Source organism: Alexandromys fortis, unplaced genomic scaffold (assembly GCF_014885135.2).
Source record: "Alexandromys fortis isolate MF-2015 unplaced genomic scaffold, M_Fortis_MF-2015_v1.1 scaffold_47, whole genome shotgun sequence".
NCBI classification, from domain to species: domain Eukaryota; kingdom Metazoa; phylum Chordata; class Mammalia; order Rodentia; family Cricetidae; genus Alexandromys; species Alexandromys fortis.
This window is the reverse complement of record NW_026067957.1, coordinates 6,184,903-6,209,951: the sequence shown is the minus strand read 5'-3', so window position 1 is coordinate 6,209,951 and position 25,049 is coordinate 6,184,903. Positions and strand designations below refer to the sequence as shown.

The following is a 25,049-nucleotide window of genomic DNA, read 5'->3' as shown; positions in this document are numbered from 1 at the left end:
TCAGGCATTATGATGTTCCCTGTGTTTCTAAAAGTTCTCACTGCTGAGGTTTGGAATCAAATGTGGACCAGACTCTCTAGCTCATATTGTTGTTATAAAAAAAAAAAAAAGCAATCACTCTGTATCAACAAAGCTCTGTGCTTTCTATGGAAGATCAGTTTCAAACCTAGTTGCAAATGTAGCAACATAAGAATTTTATCAGTATTTTAGTACTTTATTTATTTATTTTGCTTGTGTGAGTGTCTTATGGCATGCATGTCTGTGGACTCCTTGTGTGCCTGGTGCCTGTGGAGGACAGAAGAGGGCATCAGATTCCCTGGAACTAGAGTTGTAGATAGTTGTCAGGTGCCAGGTGAGTGCTGAGTACTGAACCCAGGTCTGCCCAGACCATCTCTCCATCACCCCCTTGTCAGTATTGTGAGTGCTAGATTCAGTCTCTCTGCTCCTGTGAATATTTTCTGAAATATTCAGGAAAATTAGTCATTTCAAATGTAAAATGAGTTTCCCAAAGAAACAGTGTAAATTTTGTTTGTATTTACAGGGCTGCAGATTGGTCCCAAAGCCTCAAAATGCTAGACCAGCTCTTTTTCTAGCACTGACATCCCAAGCTGGTGTTGTAAACTCACTTAGGGTATTGCATAAAGCCTCCTTAGCGGCTGTGTTCCTGAATTGTATTTTTAGCAGTCCCTTTAAGCCCTGCTTCCTCTTAGAGTTTGTTTCTAGCTTCATATTCACCTCTCCGTTTTTCCTTTCTCTTATTTGCTGTATGTTCTGTTCTCCCCTTTGATAGCTGCTGGCAGCTCAATGACTTGGCCTTCAAAGCCCTTGAGTTTATCAAGTGTATTGTCTGGTGTGTGGAACTGAGTGGGTGAGTGTGAGAAGGCTGATGAAAATCTGAAAAGTAGCAGTAGCAGTGTTGTGGACGGGAGGCGGAGAGATGTTTACAGGGAGGTCAGAGTAGGGAACAGCGTGTTTACCTGGTGAGATGGGGCCCACACGGGCATTCATACGGCAACTTAGCCCTTGACAGTAATGGAGAAGACATTTGTATTAACAGGAGCTGTGTGTACCAGTAGCTCCTGTTAATACAAATGGGACATTTCAAATTCTCAAATTTGTTTCTTAAAGATACTTTTATATTAGAAGATAAATTCCTGCATTTATCTATTGTCTAAACCTAGAAAGGGGTATGAAGGTTTCAGTCAAGAAAAGAAGCATTTGATAGTTTGGTGTCTGGGTTCATTTCATAGCTGAGCAAGCAAGTGATAGCATTACCCCTGCAGGTGCTGGTGGATCGGACAGGACCCAGATGCCATTATCCTTTGAGAAACTCTTACGTTCTTGTATAAACCTTGCCTCTGAAGCAGACTTGAGCACTTCTCTAGTTATTAATAGCTTTCGACTGCTCTGTTTCAGAATCTGATGGTAGAGAAAAACCACTATAGTGGAAAATGGTTTTATTAGTCAGTATAACCATCAGCCTGTCTCAGGTAAACTGAGGCACATACTTTAAGCTATAGAGTCGAAGTGGCAAACCAATTAGTGAGGCCACGCTTGCACCTCACAATGCTGGTTTTGTGCATGCGTGTGGATTTGGCTCCAGCAGGTCCTGCCAGCCACTGTGGGGGTCCTAGTGGGAGCACCCAACTTCCCTTTACTTATATCATTATCCAGGCATGTCCTAGCTGGGTCGCAGTCAGTAGATTGCTGCCTTGGGTTTGAGTGAGAGGGTGCTGATGTAGGCAGTCGTTGGGAGTTGACTGCTCACCTTTAAAAGGTGTGGTGGCGTGTTCATGTTTCCCAGCATTGTCTAATACTTGTGTATCATGTTATGATTTTGATTAGTAAAGCACTTAAGTCAGTATTTTTTATTTCAGATCACCCTGAGACAATTCAAGAAGTGAAAATAAAGCAGCCCAAACAGCAACAGGCAACAGAAGTCCACTCCGATAAATTATCTCGTGAGTGTTTGAAACACACGTTATGCTATGGTGCACCTCTAACAGAAAAACCGCTGCCAGGTGTTAAACATTTTAAGCCCATGGACCATTATTGCCCTGGGAAGTTTCCTTTTGTTCTTCCCTTTCCCTTAGAATTTCCTGTTGGTAACTTTATTTCCTTCTAAAGCATTTTCCATTTTCTTTAGAAGTTCTGAGCACTTTCTTTTTTCCCAGAGGGAGAGGAATTAGCTGCTCCTTGTAGAAACTTTGTCCTGCTTGCTTAGCATTTGTAGAATGTGCCTGCTCTGCTTTGTGGGGGACGTCTCAACTCAAGCTTTTAGGAAGGGATAATGATAAAGTAAAATCCTTGTTACCAGGCTGTCTCTGGTAAGCAACGTTTATGACGTTCAAGATGAACACTACTTAAAGCCTGCATGATTTCTGTTTCATGTTAACATATTTTGATGTTCTAAAATTGTATGTTTATGTGTCCTAAAATGACCTGTTTTTTTGTTTTGTTTTGTTTTTGCTTTAATAGGATTTACCACTTCAGCAGGAAAAGAGGCTAAACTAGTCTATACCAATTGTTCTTCTCTCTCTGGTCCTGCTGCTGTTCTTCTACAGAAACTTCCCAGCACCCACTTGTCATCTATTATTACCACCTCTGCCCTCTCGTCAGGTCCTGGCCACCATTCTTCTTTATCTCAGATTTCTCCAGCTATCCCCAGCATGCCTCACCAGGCAGCACTTCTACTGAACCCAGTCCCCGACAGTGCTTCTCCCTCCATACACCCTGGGACCCAGAACGTAAGCCCCGCTGGCCTGCCACGCTGTCGATCAGGCAGTTACACCATGGGCCCCTTTTCCTCTTTCCAAAGTGCCGCATACATCTATAGCCAGAAACTGTCTCGTCCCTCTTCAGCAAAGGCAGGTGAGTGAGAAATGAAGACTGCCTGCCATGTCAGCTCCTCCCCAGCCCCATGAAAGTAGAGCTCCCTCTGTTCCCTTTGCTTTTGATGCCTTCTGCTGTGACTAAAGAGACGTCTTGCTTTTTTGTCCACGGGCATTCATTCACTGATACAGAACGAAACAGGACTGCTTTTAGGTACTGTAAAAAGGAGATGAATAAGACAAGGCACCGCAGACGATCACAGACTGTGAAGACACTGCATTCTTTCTGATTCACGTCACTATTTCTGACATCACAACATTTACAAATGAATACATAACTAAAGGCTTCATAAGATACGATATTTAATTTTAAATGAAGTAGACCCATATTATCAGTCAAGTTTTCTTCTCATTTATTTTATGGCATTGGGGATCGAACCCAGGACCTTACATGTGTTAGGCAAGCACCCTACCAGTGAACTACATCCCCAGCCCAGGTTTAGTGACAGCTTTGTTGAGACATAACCCCTACTCAGAAACTTGGCTGTTTCGTATGAATCCAATGGGTTTTGGTACACTCACAGATACTTACAACCAGCATCACTGCCTAGCTTCAGAACACTTTCTCTTCCCTCAAAGAAACTCGCTATTAGCAGCACCCTCCTTATCTCTTCCTCCTAGCCTCTGACAGCCACAGATAGCTTTCTTTTTCTACAGATTTGTTTATTCTGGACATTTCACATAACTAGAATTATGCAATAAATGGCCTTTGTGATTGGCTTCTTTCACTTAGTGTCGTGTTTTCCAGGCTCATCTGTTAGAGCATGTGTCACGCTAATGCCTTGTAAACAGCTGGGTGGTGTTCTAGTGTGTGGCTGCAGCATTTGTTTGTGTGTTTGCCAGGTGGGGCATCTGTTTTTCCCTACTTTGGCCATTTTGACCAGTGGTGCTATATGCTATATGACAACACTTACACATGGACATCAGTTTTTATTTTCTAGGGTATATAGCAAGAGTAGAATTACTAGGTCATGTGATAAATTTCATGAGTCCTCATTTTGATTAAGCAAGTTCTTGCTAACATTTAATGTTTTTTGATTTTACCCATCATAGAAGGTTTGGGTTAGACTCCATCTGTCTGTCTACCTGTCTATCTATGTATTTTTCTGTTGTGCAGAAGGGTTACGATTGGCATTTCCTTAATGGCTAATGATTTTCTCATGCCTTTTGAGTATTTGTGTATCTGCATAAGGGAAATGTTTGATTTCTTTGCTAGTTTTTCAGTTGAGGTATATCTTTATCATTGAGTTGTGCTCTTTATGTATTCTCTATACCAGTCCCCCATCAGGTGAGTGCTTTAGCAATGGTTTTTCCCTGTTTATTGGTTCTTTTCATTTTCTTCAAGCATAGATGTTTTAAGTTTTGATGAAGTCTGATGTCCCTATTTTTTCCTTATGTTGCTTATAGTTTGTATCATATCTGAAAACATTAACCCAAATTTATAAGGATTTTCTCCTATTTTTTTTCTTAGAGTTTCACATTAGATTCTTATTTTGGAACTTCTGTCCATTTTCAATAGCAGATTGTGTGAGGTGATGTAGGCTTTAACTCCATTCTTCTGGATGTGGATATTCATTTTTTCCAGGTCCATTTATGTAAAAATGTTATTTCCCTACAGTTGAAAATTTTACCTGCGAATGGAAAGATTTCTTTTAGAGTCTCAGTTCTGTTCCTGTTGATTTTGTTTCAGTCTTACACAAGTACCACATTGTCTTTCTGTAGCGTTATATTAAGTTGTGAAATCACCAAGGGTTCTCCCAACTTTATTATTCTTTCTCAAATCTTTTGAGGCTTTTTTGGGGTTTCTTATATTTTTATGAAAACTGTGGGATTGTCAATTTTTGCATTTTAAAAATTAAGTCCATAAAGATTGTGGTGAATCATTTTGGGGAGTGTTTTAACATTGGTTGAGATTTTAAATAATTTAATAATGCCCATGTTAAAAATGAGCTATACTTAAGCCACATTTTATAAAAGTGAGCTTATACTAAGCCATTACCTTTAGTCAGGCTTGGTGGTACATGCCTTTAATCCCAGCACTCAAGAGGTAGGAGCACATGAATCTCTGAATTCAAGGCCAGCTTAACCTACGTAGTAAGTTCCAGGCCAGTCCGGACTACATGGTGAAACTTCACCATTAAAAGGGGTGGAGGGTGGGCATCAAGATGTTTCAGTAGGTGAAGGCACTTGCCACCAAGCTGACAGCCTGAGCTCCATCCCTGAGGCCTACCTGGGGGTAAGAAAGAACAAACTACAGTTGTCCTCTGACTGCCCCATACATATGGTGCTGTCTGTGGACATGTGCACCTGCACACACGCACTACATAATAAATGTATAAATGTAATCTTTTTAAAAGATGATTCAAACAGAATACCAAGGTTGTCTCTTGATCATATTTAGGACTGTGCACCCAAGAAATAGAGAAAATGTCTACTCAAAAACACATATTTATAAAACTCAGTTATATCCTATATCATAAGCAAGAAAATAATGATAAGACTTGGAGTCATATTGTATCATTCTTTACCCACATTGCAACTGAGTTAAAGGCCAATAACAAAGGAATATATAACAAATCTCTGTATATTTCAAAATCAAAAAAGGAAAAAGAAATTTTAATATAAAGAAAATATGCTAGAACTTAATAGTAACGGATAGCTGCATGTCCTGGTGTGTGGAGAAGGAAAGCAATGATCTGCATCTAAGGAGAAAGACATAAAGAGCTTTGCCAAGGCTGCACAGTTCGTAAGTAGAATAACGATATCAAAGCCACTCATGAACTTTGTCTCCTAAAGAAGATCTGCATCTGGTGAAATGGATGAAGAAAAGAGAAGACAGGAACATTATAGAAGGAATAAAGAAGCAGACACAGAAAGATGTATAGATGAGATAAAATAGGATATGACCAACAATTGATTCCCCCAAATTGAGATGGACAAACTTCATTAAAGGCATAACGTGTAATATTGACTCAGATTGATGAAGAAGGCCAGAATAGTCTTGTGAGTATAATTGTTATAGTACTTAAAGCTTTTCTCTGAAAGAAATGATAAGGCCCAGATAGTTTGATAAGTAATTTCTAATGCTTTTTCAAAAAGTAGATAACCCTGGGATTAAACACTGCTAGAGAATAGAAGAATACCCTTTAACCAATTTTGTGTGATTGGATTTGTCTTGAAAACAAAATAAGTTAGTGGTAAGGTTCGAGAGGAAAATTATAAACAGCCTTCATTTGTAAATGTAGATGCAGAAATTCTAATCAAAATAAAAGCCAGCCAAAAGTAGCCACGTTGAAGGGAATATGCCATAAGCAAGTCTGTCCAAGGATGGGAGCGGTTCAGTTGTAGAAGATGTGGCAGTGGTAAAAGGTGTTCCTGACGTCATTGTAACTTCAGGAAAAGACTGGGTAAACGCCACATCATTCATGATGATCCTCTGCACACTGAGAAGAGAAGGTCCCTGTTAGCCAGAGCAGAGGCCATCTGCCCTGTGCCGGCAGATGTGTCTGTCTCAGTGGCAAAATGATGACCGCGCTCCTGTTCTTCTGTTGAGCGTTTTACTGGAGGTTAAAACCAGCATAAAAGATTAAAAACTGATCACTAAAATGGAGGCAATAAGATATAGTTGCAGATAATATTCTGTCTACCTACAAAATATAAGACGGTCTCTAGGTGCATTTTAGAAAAGACTTAGCCGCATGATGTTAGACAAGAGTTGTTTGAACTGAAATTTTATGTAATGAAAAGAGAACAAAGTTGGATGAGTAGTGAAGGGGGAATTGGGAGAGGGTGGGTAAAATCAATGCCATGAAAATATATTGTGTAAAAACTGCAAAGAATCAAAGGAGTTTAAATGTTAGATTTTATTATGTACACTTTATCAGCTGAAAAGCACTGAGTCCCGTTTGTGGTGCGCATGTACTCTTGGGAGTGTGGGCATCCTGTGGGAGGGCTCAGCCTCCCAGAGGCCACACTCCCACGGTTAGGTTCTTTGATACTGATTATGCATAGCCTTTGAGTCCATTATTTCTAATTGAGCTGTTTATAGAAAGCATCTTGGACATTAGCTACCCTGGGGAATGTTTAGACAATGTTTTCTACAATGTGGAAAATCATCAGAGAAGACCTAAATCAGTGGGTTCTGTATGTGGCATAGGAGGCCTCAGGTCACACTCATCAAATTGATCTCTGGTTTCAAAAGTTCAAAGACCTCAGCGAGTATCTTGTTTAACTCAGTAAGCCTATTCCGAAGTGATGAGCGACACTGAGGACCTCTTGGATTCCTTGTTAAGACTCACGTAAAGGTAAAAAGTGTGGTGTCGGCAAAAGCACACAATGACCAAAGGAACAGAGGAGAAAAGTCACACAAGTTGGTAGCCTTGTACATCAGTGGGACAGTGTCTTTCTCATAAACGGTGCTGTAGTGAGATCAGACCCCTGCCTCAACCATGCATAAAAATAAATTTCAGTTGTGAATGGTGACACCCACACTTGGGTTGTGTAGGCAGGAGTATCCTGAGTTCAGGAGACCAGTCTGGGCAATATAATAAGATCCTGTCTCAAAAAACAAAAGCATTTTTCCAGATATAGAACTTAATAATTTAAAAAATTCTTTACAGGTCATTATATGGAAACAAAAGTAAAAACAGAAACACAACTCTAGTAACTCAAGAAAACACTACAGCAAAATAATGTTATCAGGAAAGCAGTAACGTCCAACATCATTGTTAACTGGGTAACTGGTTAACCTCCTAGAGAAAGGAGAGTTCGGATGTTTGACAATTCGAGTATTAAAGGATGTGTGGGCCAGCAGGAATGTCTGCGTAGGAGGATAGGACATGCCACTCGGATCCTGTCACTTCGGGTTGAAAATACATGGACCCTGTGACCCAGCAGTCCCACCCCTGGGCAGAGGCACAGGAAGACCCCTACTGCAGTATGTGCCTGAGTGCTACTGTGCTGTTTAGAACCACAGTTGGTTCAGAGGAACTGCTGGACAGAACAGCAAATAAAGTGCATGAATTTGTCCATGCTGGCCAGCGAGGATGCCTCTCATCAGTGCCGTGTTAAATGATGAAAGTTAGCACTGGGAAACTACTATTGGGAGATCCTTTCTATGGAGCCTGAAAATAAGCAAATTATCCAGTATTTATGTATACACATACAGGAAAACATTCCTACGTATTTAATAAAATTATGTCCGAAAGGAAGAGAATGAATGAAAGGGGGAGAGTAAGGATGGAGAGGAGCAATTGGTTAACTGTGCTAGTGGTAGAAACTTCACGGGTGTTCATCATAAGGCGCGTGTAACTTACTCATGCATTGTAAAGCTATCTGTATACACCAGTTAATCCAGTAAATAGGAAAAGGCGTTTTAGAGCAGCGTCGCTACATTGTGTCTATAGAATGATAATGCATTGTAAAAGGGCAGAAGGGGCCTGAGAGGTATGGCTCAGTAGTAGATAGAATGAGATTCCAGCTCCACCCCCAGCACCACAAAGAGACATAAGTAAGTGGATAGAACAGGAAAACGTAGTATTTCTACTTTTGTGACTCAAAACTGATCTTTCAGTGAGATATTTTATAATCAGAAACAAACTTTGAACCTTAATTTTATTGTGACCAAATAGTTGAAAGAAACTTGAACTCTGAAAGGACCGTAACTCATGAATACAAGACGACTGTTCTTTAAGTACGCTTGCTTAGATTCTCTTTCCTACCTGCTTCCCTTTGGCGCCTTGTAAGAATGTGAGTGCTGTTACCATGGCTGCCACAGACTGACGTGGGTATTTATGTAATAAAGCAAAACAAGAAGCAGAATTTCGAGGTCTGGGTTCTCTTTTGTTTTTGCTGATGCTGAGGTTAGATCCCAGTGCCATGTGGCTGCTTGCTGCTCAGCTGTCCCCAGTTAATCCTAACACTGGCTCTTCTCATCACCCAGTGAGAACATTCTCTGTAAGCCAGCACACACCAGTACACACGTGATAATCTGGCTGTAGGAAGACTTTCTAGGGCATGGTAAGGGTTTTCCCTATTTTCACCATTCCGAGGTCATCTTTGGCCTTCACGTTGTCAGAGCTCCCTAGGACTCAGCAGAGTGTCTGTCAACTGATACTTGTTTGCCCTTGTTCTCCTTTTATTCAGGACATGATTTCTAAGTGGGTGGGAACTCTTCTCTTTTTCAGCAGGTTCATGCCATCCTCATAAGCATCATTCAGGAATAGCCAAAACTCAAAAGGAGGTTGAAGATGGTTCATTCAACAGAAGGTACAACCAAAGCCTGGTTACGGCCGAACTCCAGCGGCTAGCAGAGAAGCAGGCAGCCAGGCAGTATTCTCCAGCCACTCACATCAACCTCCTCACCCAGCAGGTAGGGGCAGACCAGGCTGGGCTCTTTGGGCCTGGGAGTGGGTGTGCCGGGCCGGGTGTACCGTTCTTCCCTGGCTCAGCTGGTGCCTGTGTGTTTATGGTCTGAATTGCTTCTCCTTAACTGTGAAGAAAATGACTCTCACAGGCCTTGCAAAGTTAAATCTGTTACTGGCTCTTATGATACACAGTACTGCATAGGTAGCATCTAAATTTCAACTGTAAATACAGTTTTCAGGCATTAGAACTGATAGATGATAGATAGATGATAGATAGATAGATAGATAGATAGATAGATAGATAGCGCCTGTTTGCACCCATCATTAGTGTTTGTGGAAGTGAGAGGACTATTGCAGGGGTCTGTTATTTTTTTTCTACCATATGGCTTCCAGAGATTAAACTCAGGTCATCAGGCATGGCGAACAAGTGCCTTTATTTACTGAGTCACCTTCTCAGCCCAGGACCCGTTAAATTAACTTTTTCATTCTTAAAAATTTCCAGTGAGTTTTATAGATCTTTTTTATCAGAGTCTCATAACATTTTCCTCTTCACCCTGTTCTCCTTCTGTTTAGTTCGTGATCTGAGAATGTTTTGTGTCTAATGATCATTGACGTTGACACAGATATGGCAGAAATAGACATGACGGCCCTGACTCTAGGGTGCGCGCGTGTGTGTGCATGTGTGTGCGTGTGTGTGTGCGTGCGTGTGTGTGTGCGTGCGTGTGTGTGCGTGCGTGCGCGTGCGTGCGTGTGTGTGTGTGTGTGTGTGTGTGTGCGGTACGTGGCACTTTTATGACCTTTGGGTTCTCTTTGTTCTCTCTTCTGGTAGTCTTCATGGGATTGAATTAAAAGTAGAAACCTTCTTCCTTAATGCTAAATGGAATCAAACCTTCCAAATGAGGTACTGATAGTAATCCCGTGATATTCACTATGTGGTTACATTTTTTTGTATTTCTGTTGTGTTAAGATTTTTAATTGATTGTTGTAGTGATGATTAAATCTGGGGAGTAGAGGTGAAGATTGCTTCAAGTACATGTGAAAGTAGGAAACACACCTCTCTCTTATGGTACCCTAGTTCTCTGTTAAAAACAGTATATTAGAGCAAAGAAAGATAAGCCTAACGTGGACTTGGCTTTCCCCCGCCTTCATCTCAGCGTAGCAGGCAGTAATCATTTTCCCTTTCAGCCCCTAGCAGATTGAAACAAACAGGTGGGGAGACCGAAGCTGTAGTTGGAAGCAAAGAGATATGACAAGGTGGCAGTGAGACTGGAAGGGGACTGGACAGTTAGGTATCAGCCGTAGACGAGTGGGAATAGGCACGGCCATAGGAAAGAAAGGAAATTTGAAAATGTCCGCTGTTCTTAGGAAAAGTGAAGATTGTTGGTCAGGAGCTGGCATTTTGGCTTTCAGTTAAGTCATCTAGGAGCATCAGGAAATTAAATTATTATCAGTATTAGTTGATATTAGTATTATATTTTTGATTTCTATCATTGGCTATGTGGCAGAGCCCAGAAACCTCTAAGATTCTGATCCTATAGGAATCAGTTTACACACCCTCACTGGGAAGCTAACCCTTCGGTCTTTCTCATCTGTAATGAATCTGTGTGCCTGTGCCCCGCAAGCCCATCAGCTTCTGTTTGTGAGAATCAGAACCTGCCATTAGATGTCAGCCTTAACTTTCAGTGTTTCCACAGTAGGGTACCAAGGGAGGTGCTGTACTGTGCAAAATCCAGGGTGGAGCACTTAGGAAGGGGCGGATTAGCCAGCCCAAGACTTGTGTCTTTCTTTATTGATTGCGTGCCCGATCTTGAGCACTTCATTTCTCAGACTCTGCGATGTGTTTATTGAGGGGAAAACACAGCGAGATGATAAAGATGGGGTGTGAAAGCCTCTTTGCAAAGTCTTGATGCCATGTACTGGGGAAATACTGTTATTTTGGTCCTTTAGGCTTTTGGAGTCCATTGTCTCTAATGTGATGACAGTGAGTTGTCAGAAAAATGCATTTTGTTAGAGAAAAACTCGGTTGTTACTCAGCCATTTCCTGTCTGTGAATACAGTTACTTGTTTTGTAATTTGGAAACTTCTGGGTTTTTTTCTGCTCCTTAATAACTAATAATGCTTTGTAGTGGACTCTGACGTTTGTTCTCTGGCTGCTTTTATGCTGTGTTAAAAAGGAAAGCTGCTTCCATCTGTTACCTGAACTGAGTGATAGATGCCCTTGGCTTCCTGGAGGGAAGGACGGGAGCTCGTGGCGTTTCCTGTGCTCGCACCTGGGAACTAACTGCAGCCATCAGTACAAGCAGCTTTGTGTCCCTAAGCTGTGGGTGCTTGGTTTCCTCTGACTCCATACTTCCTTCTTCCTCAGTTCCCAATTCAGTTCCGTATCTGTGCTTTCTGATACGGATATCAGAAAGTGGGTGCCTAGTGGATAGCTCCCTCCTCATAAGATTAATTCTGGATATATTAATACTGTTGCTTTACTGTGGTAGAATTAATTATTTTGTTTTCCTACTAATTCCCTCGTTGTGCTTTCCTTATCTTTATTTCTCTTTTTCTTGAGTGGCATGTCTAATTTATTTTCATCCAGTCTATATTAAAGGCTATGAATTTTCCTCTGAGCATTGCTTTAGTTATATCCTGTAAACTATTATCTAATTGTTTTGTAGGCAAGAAGTTAAGAGACTTCATTGGACAAGGAAAGCAGATTTTAAATTATCTGTATATAGTGAAAATTTATATAAGATTAAATTATAGGGTATTTCTGAGAAATTTTATTTTTTAATTTTTACTAATAAAAATTTAATTACTCTAGGTTTTTAATTTATTTTTCAAAATAATCTTTTCTCATTTTACATACAAATCCCAGTTTTCTCTCCCTCTCCTCTTCTTGCTTTCTCGACCTCCCACCTACCCCACTCCCATCCACTCCTCAGAGAGAATAAGGCTTCCCATGGGAGTCAACGAAGTCTGGCGCATCACTCTGAGGCAGGACCAAGGCCCTCCTCCCTATAACTAGACTGAGTAAGGTGTCCCTCCAAAGAGAATGGACTCCAAAAAGCCAGTTCAAGTACAAGGGATAAGTCCTGGTCCCACTGCCAGTAGCCCTACAGACTGCCTCAGCCACATAACTGCCATTCACATTCACAGGGCCTAGTTTGGGCCTATGCAGGTTCCCGTTCTGTCAGTCTGGAGTCAGTGAGCTCCCACTATAGTGTTCAAGTCAAGTGTTTCTGTGGATATCCCATCATGGTCCTGACTTTTTTGCTCATATTATCGCTCCTCCCTCTCTTTGACTGGACTCTGGGAGCTTGGTCCAGTGCTGACCATGGATCTCTGCATCTGGCTCCATCAGTTGCTGGATGAAGGTTCTATGATGACGATTAAGGTAGTCATCAGTCTGATTACAGGGGAAGGGCAGTTCAGGTACTCTCTCCACTATTGCTTCAATCAAGAAATCCCTTTTCTTGCTCTCCCTCTCTGTCCTTTCTACATCTTGGCCATCCCATTCCTTCATGTTTTCCTCCCCAGAGAAGAAGAGAAAAAAACATTTTATTTTTATCTGTAATTTCAACTACTTGTCCTGTTAGTCAGTGGCATTTTCTATAAACTTTGTATTTTGTTGTGATTATTTATTTAAAAGAGAACACTTTATCCAAGCCCCTAAGAGCATCCCATCAATGGTGTGACATCTCTCTGACTTGAGAAATAACTCAGAGTCCTATAAGAGTGACAGCCACTCAAACAATACTGATAGCCAGGAGCACACCAGAGATTTTCTCAAGGAATGTCAAAACTACCTAAAGGGCAACCCAGCTTGCTGGTGGGTAGTAGAAAGAAGGCCGAAGCTGTCTTCTTAGAAGCGCTCATTTGCAGCTCCATCACAAGAAGGGCAGAATGAGCTTCCTGGCACCCTGGCGTACATGTCTGTGGGGCAGCAGGTAGAATGGTGAGTCATACTTGGGGAGTCAGCTCTGGGCACTCGACCTGAAGCCGAAAGCAAGGCCCTCCAGGCTTCCAGGCCTTCAGAGGGGCTGGTTGAGCCTCTTGTAGGTGATGAGAAACCACCTAGACACAGGTGCTTGAGCGAGAAGCGGGGGAGCTGCAGGCTGCGGCAGTGCTGCCCCTTCCTCCTCTGTTTTCTAGTGAAAATGCTAAGGGATAGTAAGCTTGCCAAAGACTGTTCTTCTTAACTACCCACAAGTGATGGAAAGGGACTTAGAATTTATATTAGAGCCTACATTTTTAAGGAATTTGTGTAGCTAAAAGTAGAAGCTAATTTCTCTGAACTTTTTTTTTTAATCTTTCTGCTGCTGTGCAGCAATGTTTAAGTCCTAGAATAAGAATAGCAGACATTCTCCACCACATGAACAGTGGCCCCTTAAACAATCAGGAAAACGTCTAATCCAGCCTGCTTGTTTTCGGAGATACACATTGAATCACAATGCGCCAAGAACGTTTTATACCTGTTGTTGTGGGTGCACGTGTACCTCACAGACACTGTTTAAGGGGGCCATCTTCAGGGATGGGCTCTTTTAGTGACTGAGGTGTGGGTTCCTTACAGCAGTGTTAAGAAGCATCTGCACCTGTAGGGGGAGGGGTCCTGGGATGCTGGAATAGGGCATCAGCTTAGGGGTGAGATCTCTCTCTGCCTCAGTCAGGGCTGCAAGGGAGGGCAGATGAGCAAAGACAGGGCCCTTTGTGGTCATTGCTGGTAGTGCACAGAAGAATGTGGTGAAGGAGCCCCGCCTGTGGTGAGGAGCAGGAGGCAGGGCCGTCGAGGAGCTCAGGCCCTCTCTGGCTAGCGAGTTTGAGATTTCAGGGCCCAGCTATCATTAGGAGCAGCTCCAGCTCTCCCAGCCTGGGAATTTAATCAAAGGGATAGCAACAGACCACCCAGGCAGGGCCCCACCACGAACCCGTGTGCCGTGTCAGTCTGCCCCCCAGCCAGCCGTGCAGAGACGTGGCCAGGCCTCCTGAAATGTGCTGACAGACACAGAGAGGGGGAGATGCTTTGTGCTCTTGAGATTTTTTATTCTGATGGGGAGCGGAGCAGAAAACCACTCAGTTCTTTCATTTCCGTTGCTCTGAGACTTCCCAGCCTAACCCTGGGGAAGGGCATAGAAAGGTACAGAATGTTTGGGTTGCAGCAGTTAGTCCTTCACTCTTCCTCTGTATCCAGAGGGACTCTGGACACTGCTGTCTGTTTCAGGAGCTCCTAGAAAGGTCCCCCAGTGGACCTTGACTCAGTCTCGGAGGTTCCAGTTTGAGAGTCAGTGCTGCCTCCTGGCATTGGGTGCTAGCGTCCTGTCTGCACATTACAGGCGGCAGGACTTGGCCCTGGAAGCTTTTTTTCTCCTTCTGAGCTCATCTGAACACATGAACTGCTGTGCACTTTAGCTCTGGTCTGGGACTGTTTACTGTTTCCTTTGAGTCTTTGTTGATAGAAAATATACTCTTAAGTACCACATTTGCTGCCTGTTTCTGTTTCTAGAAAGACAAGGTTGATAGGGGAACCTTAGTTCTTAAGCCAATGAGACCTGGGAAGTTACTTACTTGCCCTGTCTGGCTGTGTTTACCTCATTTAAAAAAAAAAAAAAAAAAGAGAGAGCAGAGGTAGAAGATTTTGCTTCTGACACAGGCCCAGAGGTCCTGACCTGGGTCTGTCCTGAAAAACCTCTCCCTTGAGACTAACTTTCATGGAACCAAAAGACCCCATGCAAGCTTCCAAGGAGGGGTGACGAACAGTCATACCCAGCTATGATGCTCTATGTAAGCCACAGCAACCACCAGCATGGCACAGTAATCATCCTAAGGGGTCAGTAGTAGCATGGCTTACTGTGGTCATAACCAACAGCTCTCAAACTGGACTTAAGACCTGCTTAGCAAGAGGGAACTCATGCTTGGAACTGGAAACCTAGCCAACTCTCTCGGGCTAGTGAAGTCATGGATCTCGGAAGAGAACCTACAATTGCCACTTTACTAAAAGAGCTTAATCCCTAACTACACTCTAAATATTTGTCCTCTTACCCACAGATAAATGTAGTCCTTACTCCTCACCAAGGACACTTCTCTTTGCAACAGACAGAGACCATTACAGAAAACCACAACCTATCCTAACGCAGAGTGGTGGAGCCCAGTCCCGCCTGATACATCTACAACACAACTCCTGCTCCTAAGGCTCCAGATCACTGCAGAAGGGGCAGCAGAACTCAGATTCTAAGAGCCAGAGGAACAGGCTTTGTTGGATGGTTGTATTGTATGGCAATGTCAGAAGCTATGCCTATGGAGTCTTCCAGTATGGCTGCCTAAGCGTAAGCTGAGTAAGGAAGACACCAGTAGACATGTTGATGTGTAGGGGAAGCTCATGAAGCCGCAACCCTACACAGAAAGCACAGACAGCTGAGGAGTGCTGAGTGAGGAGTGTGAGGTGGTCCTGGGCTCTGTCCCCTTCATGCTGTGGGTGTCTTTCAGTGAACCTTTCCTTGGGGGAAATCCCCCTACACACACACAGCTTTATCTGGTACCTCTGTGGATTTCTCCCAGTATGCATCATTTTTTTTAACTTTTTATTTTTTTGGTATGAGTGTTCTGTCTGCATGTATGCCTGCATGCCAGAAGAGGGCATCAGATTCTACTGTAGATGGCTTTGAGCCACCATGTGGTTGCTGGGAATTGAACTTAGGACCTCTAGAAGAGCAGCCAGTCCTCTTAACCTGAGCTCTCCAGACCTCCAATATGCATTCTAACCTTAAACTTTTGTGCTGAGTTTGAGGTCCAGATATTCAACTGCCTTCTAGCCATTTCTGCTTGACTATCTTGCCAGCATCCAGACATTTGAACATGCTTAGAAGCATGCAGGAAGACTCCTCCATTCAGTGGATCTGGAAGCTGTTGGCTTTCATCCTTCTTTTCATTTCTGCCTTGGTGCATTGACACCCCTGAAACTCGAGTGTGGAAGCCTGGCTTATTGGCACCTCCATTTCCATCTTCCCTGCACCAAGCTGTTGCCAAAGTCTTGTCATTCTGACTCCAGTGTCTCCGTTCTGCATCTTCTCTAAGTTACATCACTGCTCTGCCAAAGGCCTCCATTAGCTCTCAGGTGGATGGCCACAGGTGCCTCTTAAACGATCTCCTGGCAGTGTCCTCCTGCTTATCCTCATCGTTAAAGACCTCTTGTTATGTTAAATCACATGTCTGCTCCTAGTATTCTCTGCTCTTAGAATCTCTGTGATGTAAAACCAAACTAGTGGATGCTACCCGTGGTCTTCCTGAGAATCTTGCTGCAGCGCACTTGCCTGTCTCCATTCCAGCGCACAGGGTTTTGCATAGCTCTGCTAGGATTTCTGCTAATCTGTATGGCTTAATATATGCCATCTTCTCGGGAGAAACGACTCTTAGTCACCGTGTCTGACCTATACCTTTGCATGAATCCCATTGGTGTGCTGAGTCTGCCATTTAATTGTGTATCTACATAACTCTCTCCTTTAACAGACATTGAGCTCCTTAAGTTTGGTGTCTCAGGGACTGGCCTCTGTGTCTGTGTGTTCTCCGGGGTCAGTATAGTAAATTCTGAAAAGCCTGCATCTGTTCTGAACATGTACAGACTTTTCCCCTAAACAACTAAGTACAACAAAGTTTTACATAGCCTTTACATCATATAAGTAATCTATCTCAGGTGCTTTTATGAGAGGGCATATGGACGCTATATTTAAATGTAGTTATATTTTACATAAGAAACTTGATCATCTGTAGATTGTTTGTTTGAGACAAGGGTTTCTCAGTGTAACAGTTCTAGCTGTCCTGAAACTAACTGTTGTAGACCAGGCTGGCTTCAAACTCACACACATCCACCTGCCTCTGCCTCCCAGGTGCTGGGATTAGGTTTTTATATCTTTAAAAGGCCCTACAAGCCATACTTTGGGGATGCTGAGGGACAACCATATTTAATAAATGTGCTCACTCTTTGTTACTACTACTACTACATGGTGTTGGAGATTGAATGCAGGGTCTTGTGCATACTAGTTAAGAACTCAGCTGCTGATCCACAGCCCCAGTCCTTAAATATGTTCATTCACTGGACGATAAGATCCTTGAAGACCAGACTGTGTCCAGTTTTTACCATCCACCCCCAGTGTTCTCTAAAGCATACATCCGGATATAGTTTTTAATAAACCAATGAAGAGCACCTGCCACCACAACAGAAGTTTTCTCATCGTGGTCATGCCTTCAGCCCGTCACCAGCCTCTCTTTAAAGCAGGTGGATGATAGTCATTTTGCATCTCTTGCCTCTGACTGTAAACCACATAATGGCAGTTCTTTCTAACCCATCACTTAGTGCGGGATCTGTACTTTCTACAAACCACGTGCTTGCTAGAGGGGAAAGACCTTCTCTTCTGTAGCTCTTGGGTTTTATGTTGTCTTTTAAGACTAATGCTTGCTTTTCCATTTCTTTTCAATGACTGTAGCACACCTGCCCTACACACCAAATCAGCTGACATTAATCGCTTTCCTACTTTGTCCTAGGCAGTATGTTAATGGCAGTTTGTGTTCATTATCGCTTCCATTTTAGGAACGAGGAAAGTGCTTTTCCCATTTTTTTTTTTTAACATTTGAAGGAAGATACACAAGCTAGTAGGATGAGTGACTGCTAAGGTCACACACTGGAGAGTCACCGTACCAGGACCCGATCTCTGATCTCTGCAGCTCTATGTGTTTTGTCTTAGTGGTCACTGCCTCTTCTTCCTCTGAGTCAGAACTCAGATGGACTAACATGGCTGAGTATTGCATTGCCCCGCTGTTCTGTGCCACCACTGCAGAACTGTCACTACACCTTTGCTCCTGCAAGGACAGGACACCAGAATAAACATCTCCTTTAGTGATTGCAAGCGCTCTCTCCTCCATGATGCAACTTGAGAGTCATATGTTCTATCACGATGATTGACTATTTATTGAATTGGGCCCTCATTGGATTATTCTGTAGGATGGCCAGTGCTTTCTTTTTAGTGGAGGAGGGGAGCCAATCCTGCCTTGGCAATCCCTTGCTCATATGTGTAAATCTACTTATCAGGCGAGCAGTAGCCCTCAGCTCACAAAAACAGAATACTTACATTGGAAAAAAAGAGAGCTGGCCATTTTCTCAGGCCGGCTTCCCATGAATATCTGGCAGACTTTGATCTGGAGCTCTTACTATTGTTGAACTATGCGTGTAAGGGTGTTCTGTAGACTGTGACGTTCAAAAGGGGGAGGCAGTTGCCAGGAAGCTTCAGATCTGACACATCGGTGCTTCAGAATTCTTCACACTTCCCAACCCCCTTTAGAGTATGATTAACATGGTAGCTCTTATCTCCTGGTGATTGGAGTATAAACTTGCGGTTCATTTTATCAGCATCCAGGAATTAAAAAAGGAATTTAAACTGCCTGAAAACATGTGTTTGTTGCTTACTGGAGCTAGCGATTTAATAACTACTCATGAGGTATCTTTGGAGGAGTGTTCAAAGTATAATTGCTTAAGGGTGGCTTTTTCTATGTCCTTGAAAAAATACGTTCTTCACTTTGCTCCAGTGTCACCAGCTTGCAAGGAGTGCATACCTACCTCTGTGTGCTCGTCTGGAACAGAGGTGATGTGTCCAGTTCAGGGATTGCCTTTTGTTCTAGGGACACACGTGAGAGGGAGGGAGGGAGAGAGCCACCCCATGCCCCCCCCCACTCATATCCCTCAGATCTCCACAGCTGGGAGAGGGACAGTTTTCAGAGCACTCACCTGGTCCACTCGTGTTGTGGTGGGGTTTCCTCTGTGAACACAGCAGAGGATCATTCTCTAGTACAGTGTGAACGCAGCAGAGGATCATTCTCTAGGACAGTGTGAACACTGCAGAGGATCATTCTCTAGGACAGTGTGAACGCAGCAGAGGATCATTCTCTAGTACAGTGTGAACGCAGCAGAGGATCATTCTCTTTCTCTAGGACAGTGTGAACGCAGCAGAGGATCATTCTCTAGTACAGTGTGAACGCAGCAGAGGATCATTCTCTAGTACAGTGTGAACGCAGCAGAGCATCATTCTCTAATACAGTGTAAACGCAGCTCTGACAAGTCCATGTACCTTTCTGTTCACATGATCCATTTGAGAATCAAATCAGAGATGTGTTCTTCTCCTGAAAAGAAGAAAAGTGCACACATATAGACTTGTGTTCAGTTCTAAAGTGTGCGTAGACATCCCCCACACAGGCTCCCTCTCGATATCCATGGACACTTGGTCTCTAGGTTTAGAGATCTTGAAAGCTTTGAGATAGTATGTAACCATTGTTATCGATAATTTGATCCAAATCCAAATCTCTCACCATCTTTGCTACATACATATATGAATATTTCAGTAACATTCTGCATTGGATTGTCGTCTCCATAGAGGCAAGGACTAGTACTTTCATCCACCTTCCTCCATGCTGAGAAGAATGGCAAATCAGAAAAGTAGTAGATATTTGTGTGAATTAATGAAATCATTTTGTCTAACAGTCCTCTAGATCTTATTAGGAAAGAAATCTAAGATTTGGGGGCATGCCATGATAAGATTGAATAGTGATAAGAATGTTAGCTACACCTGGCTGGGTGGTGGTGGTGCACACCTTTAATCTCAGCTCTCAGGAACCAGAAGCAGATGAATCTCTTGAGTTTGAGGCCAGCCTGGTCTGCAAAGTGAGTTCCAGGACATCCAGGTCTACACAGAGAAACCCTGTCTCGAAAAACCAAAAGAGGGAAAACAAGAATGCTACACCTGAATGCTGCACCATCGTTACCACATCTGTTTCCATCTCCACCTTGATAAATAAATAATAAGGTGCATGAAGTTTGCCTGTTAAGCCCGAGATTTGTCACCACGAATCACGACTGCTTTCCTAGCCCTTTGCCATCTCAGTACCATGATGGAGTCATGCAGTATAGCCATTATGCTGAGAAGGGAACACAATCTGAGTGCCAGAGCTATTATTTTACCCATTTGAGAACTTTCGAGACCAGGCAGACATCATCTCTAAAATTATGCTAGGCACCAGCCAGAGCAATACTTAGCTCTCACTCTAATCACTGCTTATTTTATTTCCTTTAATTCCAAAGCAATCGCTCCCTTGTGGTCTGTGTAGAAAGAGGTAATATGGAACCTCTAATTTCCTTGCTAGCCTTCTAGTGACATTTACCGCCCCACTACTTACTGCTAACTGAAGAGAGGGAGTGGAGGGGGACAGAGACAGAGGAGATAGACCCGAGCCTTTGCCAAGACTGTTTGTTGAATTTCTTTGGATGAAGTCCACTTTGTTTACTATTACAGTTGGTCTTCTGTATCCGAAGATTCCATGTCTCTGTATTCAACTAACCACAAATTTAAAATATTTAGGAAGTGTCTGTGCTGAGCATGTGCAGACATTTCCTTGTCAGTGTTTCCTAAACAATTCGGCATATGCGGGCTGATTTGGGATCGTGCAGAAGTGATTCTGTAGAAGTCTCTAGGAGAATGTGTACACTGTGCTCCAATGTGATACTGTTGTGGGGAAGGGGATGCTCAGGAGTGAACGAGGACTCAGAGTAGGTTGGTACTCTCACCCCAGCCCTGTACCACTTTTCCAAAGGGATTTGAACATCCTCTAGCTTTGGTATCTAGGGGTTGCGGAACCAGTCCTCAACAGATACCAGGAGAAGATAAGTGCTCTGGGGATGTAACCCTAAGTAAAATACAGTCCCTGACCTAAAGTGGCTATGGTAAAATAGGAAATTAATTTGTACTTAATAATATAAGCATGGCATGAAGCTTCTAGAACCTTACCCCTTAGCTCCTGAAGCAGTTTGATGGCAGTGATCATTTACGGCTGAGGGAGAGCCATTTCGGAGAAAGAAATTATACCTTAGGCTGCAAAACACAGCAAGATAGTGAGAAAACATTCAGGATTTCTGCTCTTTGCAGGGTGGGTCTAGTCTATACCCCTCTTGATATAGCTATGTCTGTTTACTAGTCAATGCCCCCTCCCCCCAGCAGCAATGAGAAACCTTGGTGTTGTGCTGAGAAAGATCAAGCGTAAGGCCTTCTTTACACAAACTCAACCGTGCCCTGGTCTGAGGTCGGCCTTAGCTATCACAATATAGGCGAACTACTCATGATACAAGTATCCGCTGTAGGGGGAGAGTGCTCTGTCTTTAAGGGATGATGGTTTGTTATGTGGAACATGGATGCATAAAAGCAGATGCTGCCTGTGGCCTCTCCGATGGAGGACTTGAGAGGATACATGCAATACTTTATATCCGTTAACCTGTGCTGTCTTTTCAAATATTTACCAAGAGCCTTACTGTTTCTAAGAGTCACTGTTTAGACTGTTTAGACTTAGTTTCCACAATAAAGCCGGAGGTCATGGCACACATGAATCCTAAAAGCTGAGTGGTAGACAATGGTGGCTGGAATGTAGCCTTCACCACCTTGAGATTCAAGAGATGTCCAGCGAGGACCTTTGAGGAAAATCCTTTGGGTAATTACTATAAGATTCCACAGTAAATCATTAGCTTTGGTGACTAGAGCCAAGCAGTGGTGTGTGTGTGTGTGTGTGTGTGTGTGTGTGTGTGTGTGTGTATGCGTGCGTGCACATCTTTGCCTACCAGGCTGAAGCCCCAGGAGACTTCATCTAGCTGGTCTGTCCACCTCTTTCTCAGCTGTGCCCTTTCTTGACTTTTAAACCATTTTATTGTTAAAGAGAGACCTCATGGAGTAAATCTGAGGAGAGACATATTTCCCTGTGGTCCTTGAACAAAACTGGCCTTACCCTCTCTTTAAACGCACCCCCTACCCTTTGTGTGGCAGGGTAGGGTGGGGGGCATTGAGACTGTCTCTTTATGTAGTCGTGGCTATCCTAGAACTTGTTATGTAGACCTGGCTGGCATGTGGCCTTAACGTCACAAAGATCCATACCTACCTCCGCCTCCTGAGTACGAGGGTCAGAGGCATGTGCCACCCTTTAACCTTCCCTTTTTAAATGGTAGAAAGCTCTGTCTTGCCTCTCCAACACTTTGGGAAAATAGCATCCCACAGAAAACAGATCCTATAGACAAGTGTGAACAACGGATACATGAACTGTTGAACGCTTCCACGGTCAGATTACAAACCCAGCACCAAGGCCTGCCTAGGTGCAAGGGACAAAGGAGAGACCAATAAGTGATCTTTAATCCCCTCTTACTTAACTGCTGTAACTGTCCATTAATCCTTTTCAACTCACTCCAGAAAACAACTCTTGGTTTGCCTGCCTTCACCACATAGCGTAGCACCACATCAAAGCATAGCTTGGGTGTGGCTCCCAGAAGTTCCCTTTGTGTCCAGAGCAAGGGTATTGTTCCGTCCCTTGCTGTCTTCTGGTACCCTGCCTTTCCCCAAGTCAACCATCTGTATCTCAGGCATTTATTACTGCTTGTTTGTTGCTGTCTATATTTTTTTCTTATATTTAGGCAGTTCATAGGCTGTATTTGAATTTTCTTAGAACTGCCACGTTTGAGATCTCAAATAGTGTTTGCTCTCATGTTTTAGATGGTCAGATCTGATGTAACTTGAGGGCAGGCAGAGGCCACATTTCTCTTTGTAACTTCCCATTCTCCCTGTGGCCTTGCTTCTGATAGAGAGCACAGTGATTCTTTGTTGAATTACATTTGAGGTGTAAAGTTTGTTTGAGCATGTAGGACAGCATGTAACTTCAGCCAGGGACGTCTAGTTAGGTCTGTCCCAGACAGCCCCTTTGCATGCCAAAAGGGTATGTATCTGAGTTGTTGGGGCTGTTTTCTGGGAATCCATCAGGGAAGTTCCATGGTATTTTAATTAGAATACTGGCATCAGCACTACCTTTAGCAAACATCAGTAACAAGCAGTAACACTTGGGCGGGCCAGGCACCGGAAACTGGCCGCCTCCTCTGTTTCTCCTCCCCGCTTTCCAATCCATCACCTGTATTTATTCATGCTATAATTTAAACACCTGTCTAGATGGAATGTATGCAATGTGTCCTTAGCCCACACATCCAGATATTTGCTCACCTGCCCTATTCAGAAGGCTGCCTCTAAAATAAATACTGTTTTGGTACCAGAAGAAAAAATGTGCTGAGGTCACTGCGGCAGTGGACACAAGGCAGAGAATGGGAGTAGAACATCTGGATTAGCTGCTGTAAGAATGGGAGCTGAGGGAGAGGGGAGGGCAAGGAGAAACATCTGGCTGGCAGGCCCCAAGGCTTAGATGAGCTAGGAGCTGGTGGCCAGATTTCCCACAGGCAATTCGTCCCTTAGCTAGCCAGCCAAATGAAGGCAGAGGTATAGGTAATGAGCTGGTGGTTTTTAGGTTTAGATGGTTGTTTAATAATGTCAGTGTAATAAGGAGTCTTGGACTCTTCTGGTTTGTTTTGAAATGTTTTGTATGCTTTTGCATCCTCAGCATGCTTTTAAAGTTTGAGCACCCAAACAACACCAAGCAATAGTGAAACCTGAATATCCCTCCTGGAATTTTTTCTCTTCCTCCCCATCCTCCTTGTTTTATGACTTACTCCAGCCAAGGCTTTTCTGCTGTCTGTTTGAAGGTCCCTTTGGCTTTGTGGGGGACAGGAAGCCATGCATGCTCCCCTTTCCTGTTCTTGCCTTTTGTTTTCTACCATCTCCGAAAAGTGATTTTCAAACTTAGACGGCAAGTCGGCTGCCCGTGATCTTGTTGAATGTAGGTTGGTTCTCTGGGGTGAGGCTGAGCTCTGCACTTGCACAAGAGTCCAGGGATGCAGGTGCTGCTGCTCCACAGACTGAAACTGGAAGATGCAAACGCTGACACAGTGGTGGAAGTCACGGGATAGGGAGGTTTCGCCTCGGGAAGTCTAAAAGTTAAATTTAAAGGCTACACTTAGTGATTATTTTACCTCTCAACTTTAGTTTCTCCATCTATCTTTAAGAATAAATTAGTTCACACATAGTGTGCGGAGCAGAAGACCTACAAAGAGCTGCTTATTAAATTCGGCCATCATTAGATTCCTGTGATTCCATTGTCATTGCTGCTAAAATTGTACCATGGTAGAACATCGCAAATGTGCTAATGCAGGGCACAAGGCTCTTCATAAGCTGCTATGCCAACTTTGCTCATAAAGATGTGAGTATTGTGGCTGGAGAGATGGCTCAGTGGTCAAGATCACTGGTTGCTGTTGCAGAGGGCCTGAGTTCAATTCCCAGCAACCACATGGTGGCTCACAACCATCTGTCTCTAGTTCCAGGTGAGCCAACACCTTGTCATTTCCATGGGCACATGGTACACATATATACATGCAGGCAAAACATTCAAACACAGAAAATAAAATAAATCTTCTTTAAAAAGATGTGAGTAGTCATCATCAAGTGGGCATGTTCTTTTTTAAAATTTAGTTTTATTTATTTTTTAATGAGTGTACATGTTTTGCCTTCCTATGTGCCTGTGGACCATGTGTGTGCAGTGCCCACAGAAACCAGAAGTTGCAGGCTGTTATGAGCTTTCTTATGGGTACTGGGAATCTAACCCCAGTCCTCTGGAAGAGCAGCCAGTTTGCTTAACTGCTGAGCCATCTCTCTAATTTGGGCATTTTCTTTGAATCACAGTTTTTATCGTTAAAAGTGGTTTTTAAATTGTCCTGCGTATCTTCTAGGCCCATTTGCGGCCAATGCCATGAATCTAAGAACTGGGAGTTTAGTAACATGCATTCTAGTTAGTGACCAGCTCAGGGAAGCTGACTGTGACCTCTACTGTAAGAGAAATGACAAGTATTGCTATATTCTTG

The 25,049-nt window shown here is 43.3% G+C and overlaps 1 protein-coding gene across 19 annotated transcripts in view; it reads left to right on the top strand.

The window, feature by feature from the left end:
* Ttll5 (tubulin tyrosine ligase like 5) overlaps positions 1–25,049 on the top strand; it is a 246,248-nt gene that overhangs the window by 103,506 nt on the left and 117,693 nt on the right. For 14 of the 19 annotated variants that reach the window (XM_050152435.1, XM_050152438.1, XM_050152433.1 and 11 more), the window contains 3 exons: positions 1,878–1,961; positions 2,479–2,871; positions 9,077–9,261. In XM_050152435.1, coding sequence (XP_050008392.1) covers positions 1,878–1,961; positions 2,479–2,871; positions 9,077–9,261 — 662 coding nt within the window. The remainder of the gene's footprint in view (positions 1–1,877; positions 1,962–2,478; positions 2,872–9,076; positions 9,262–25,049) is intronic. The other 5 variants (XM_050152436.1, XM_050152430.1, XM_050152434.1 and 2 more) reach the window with 3 other exon arrangements.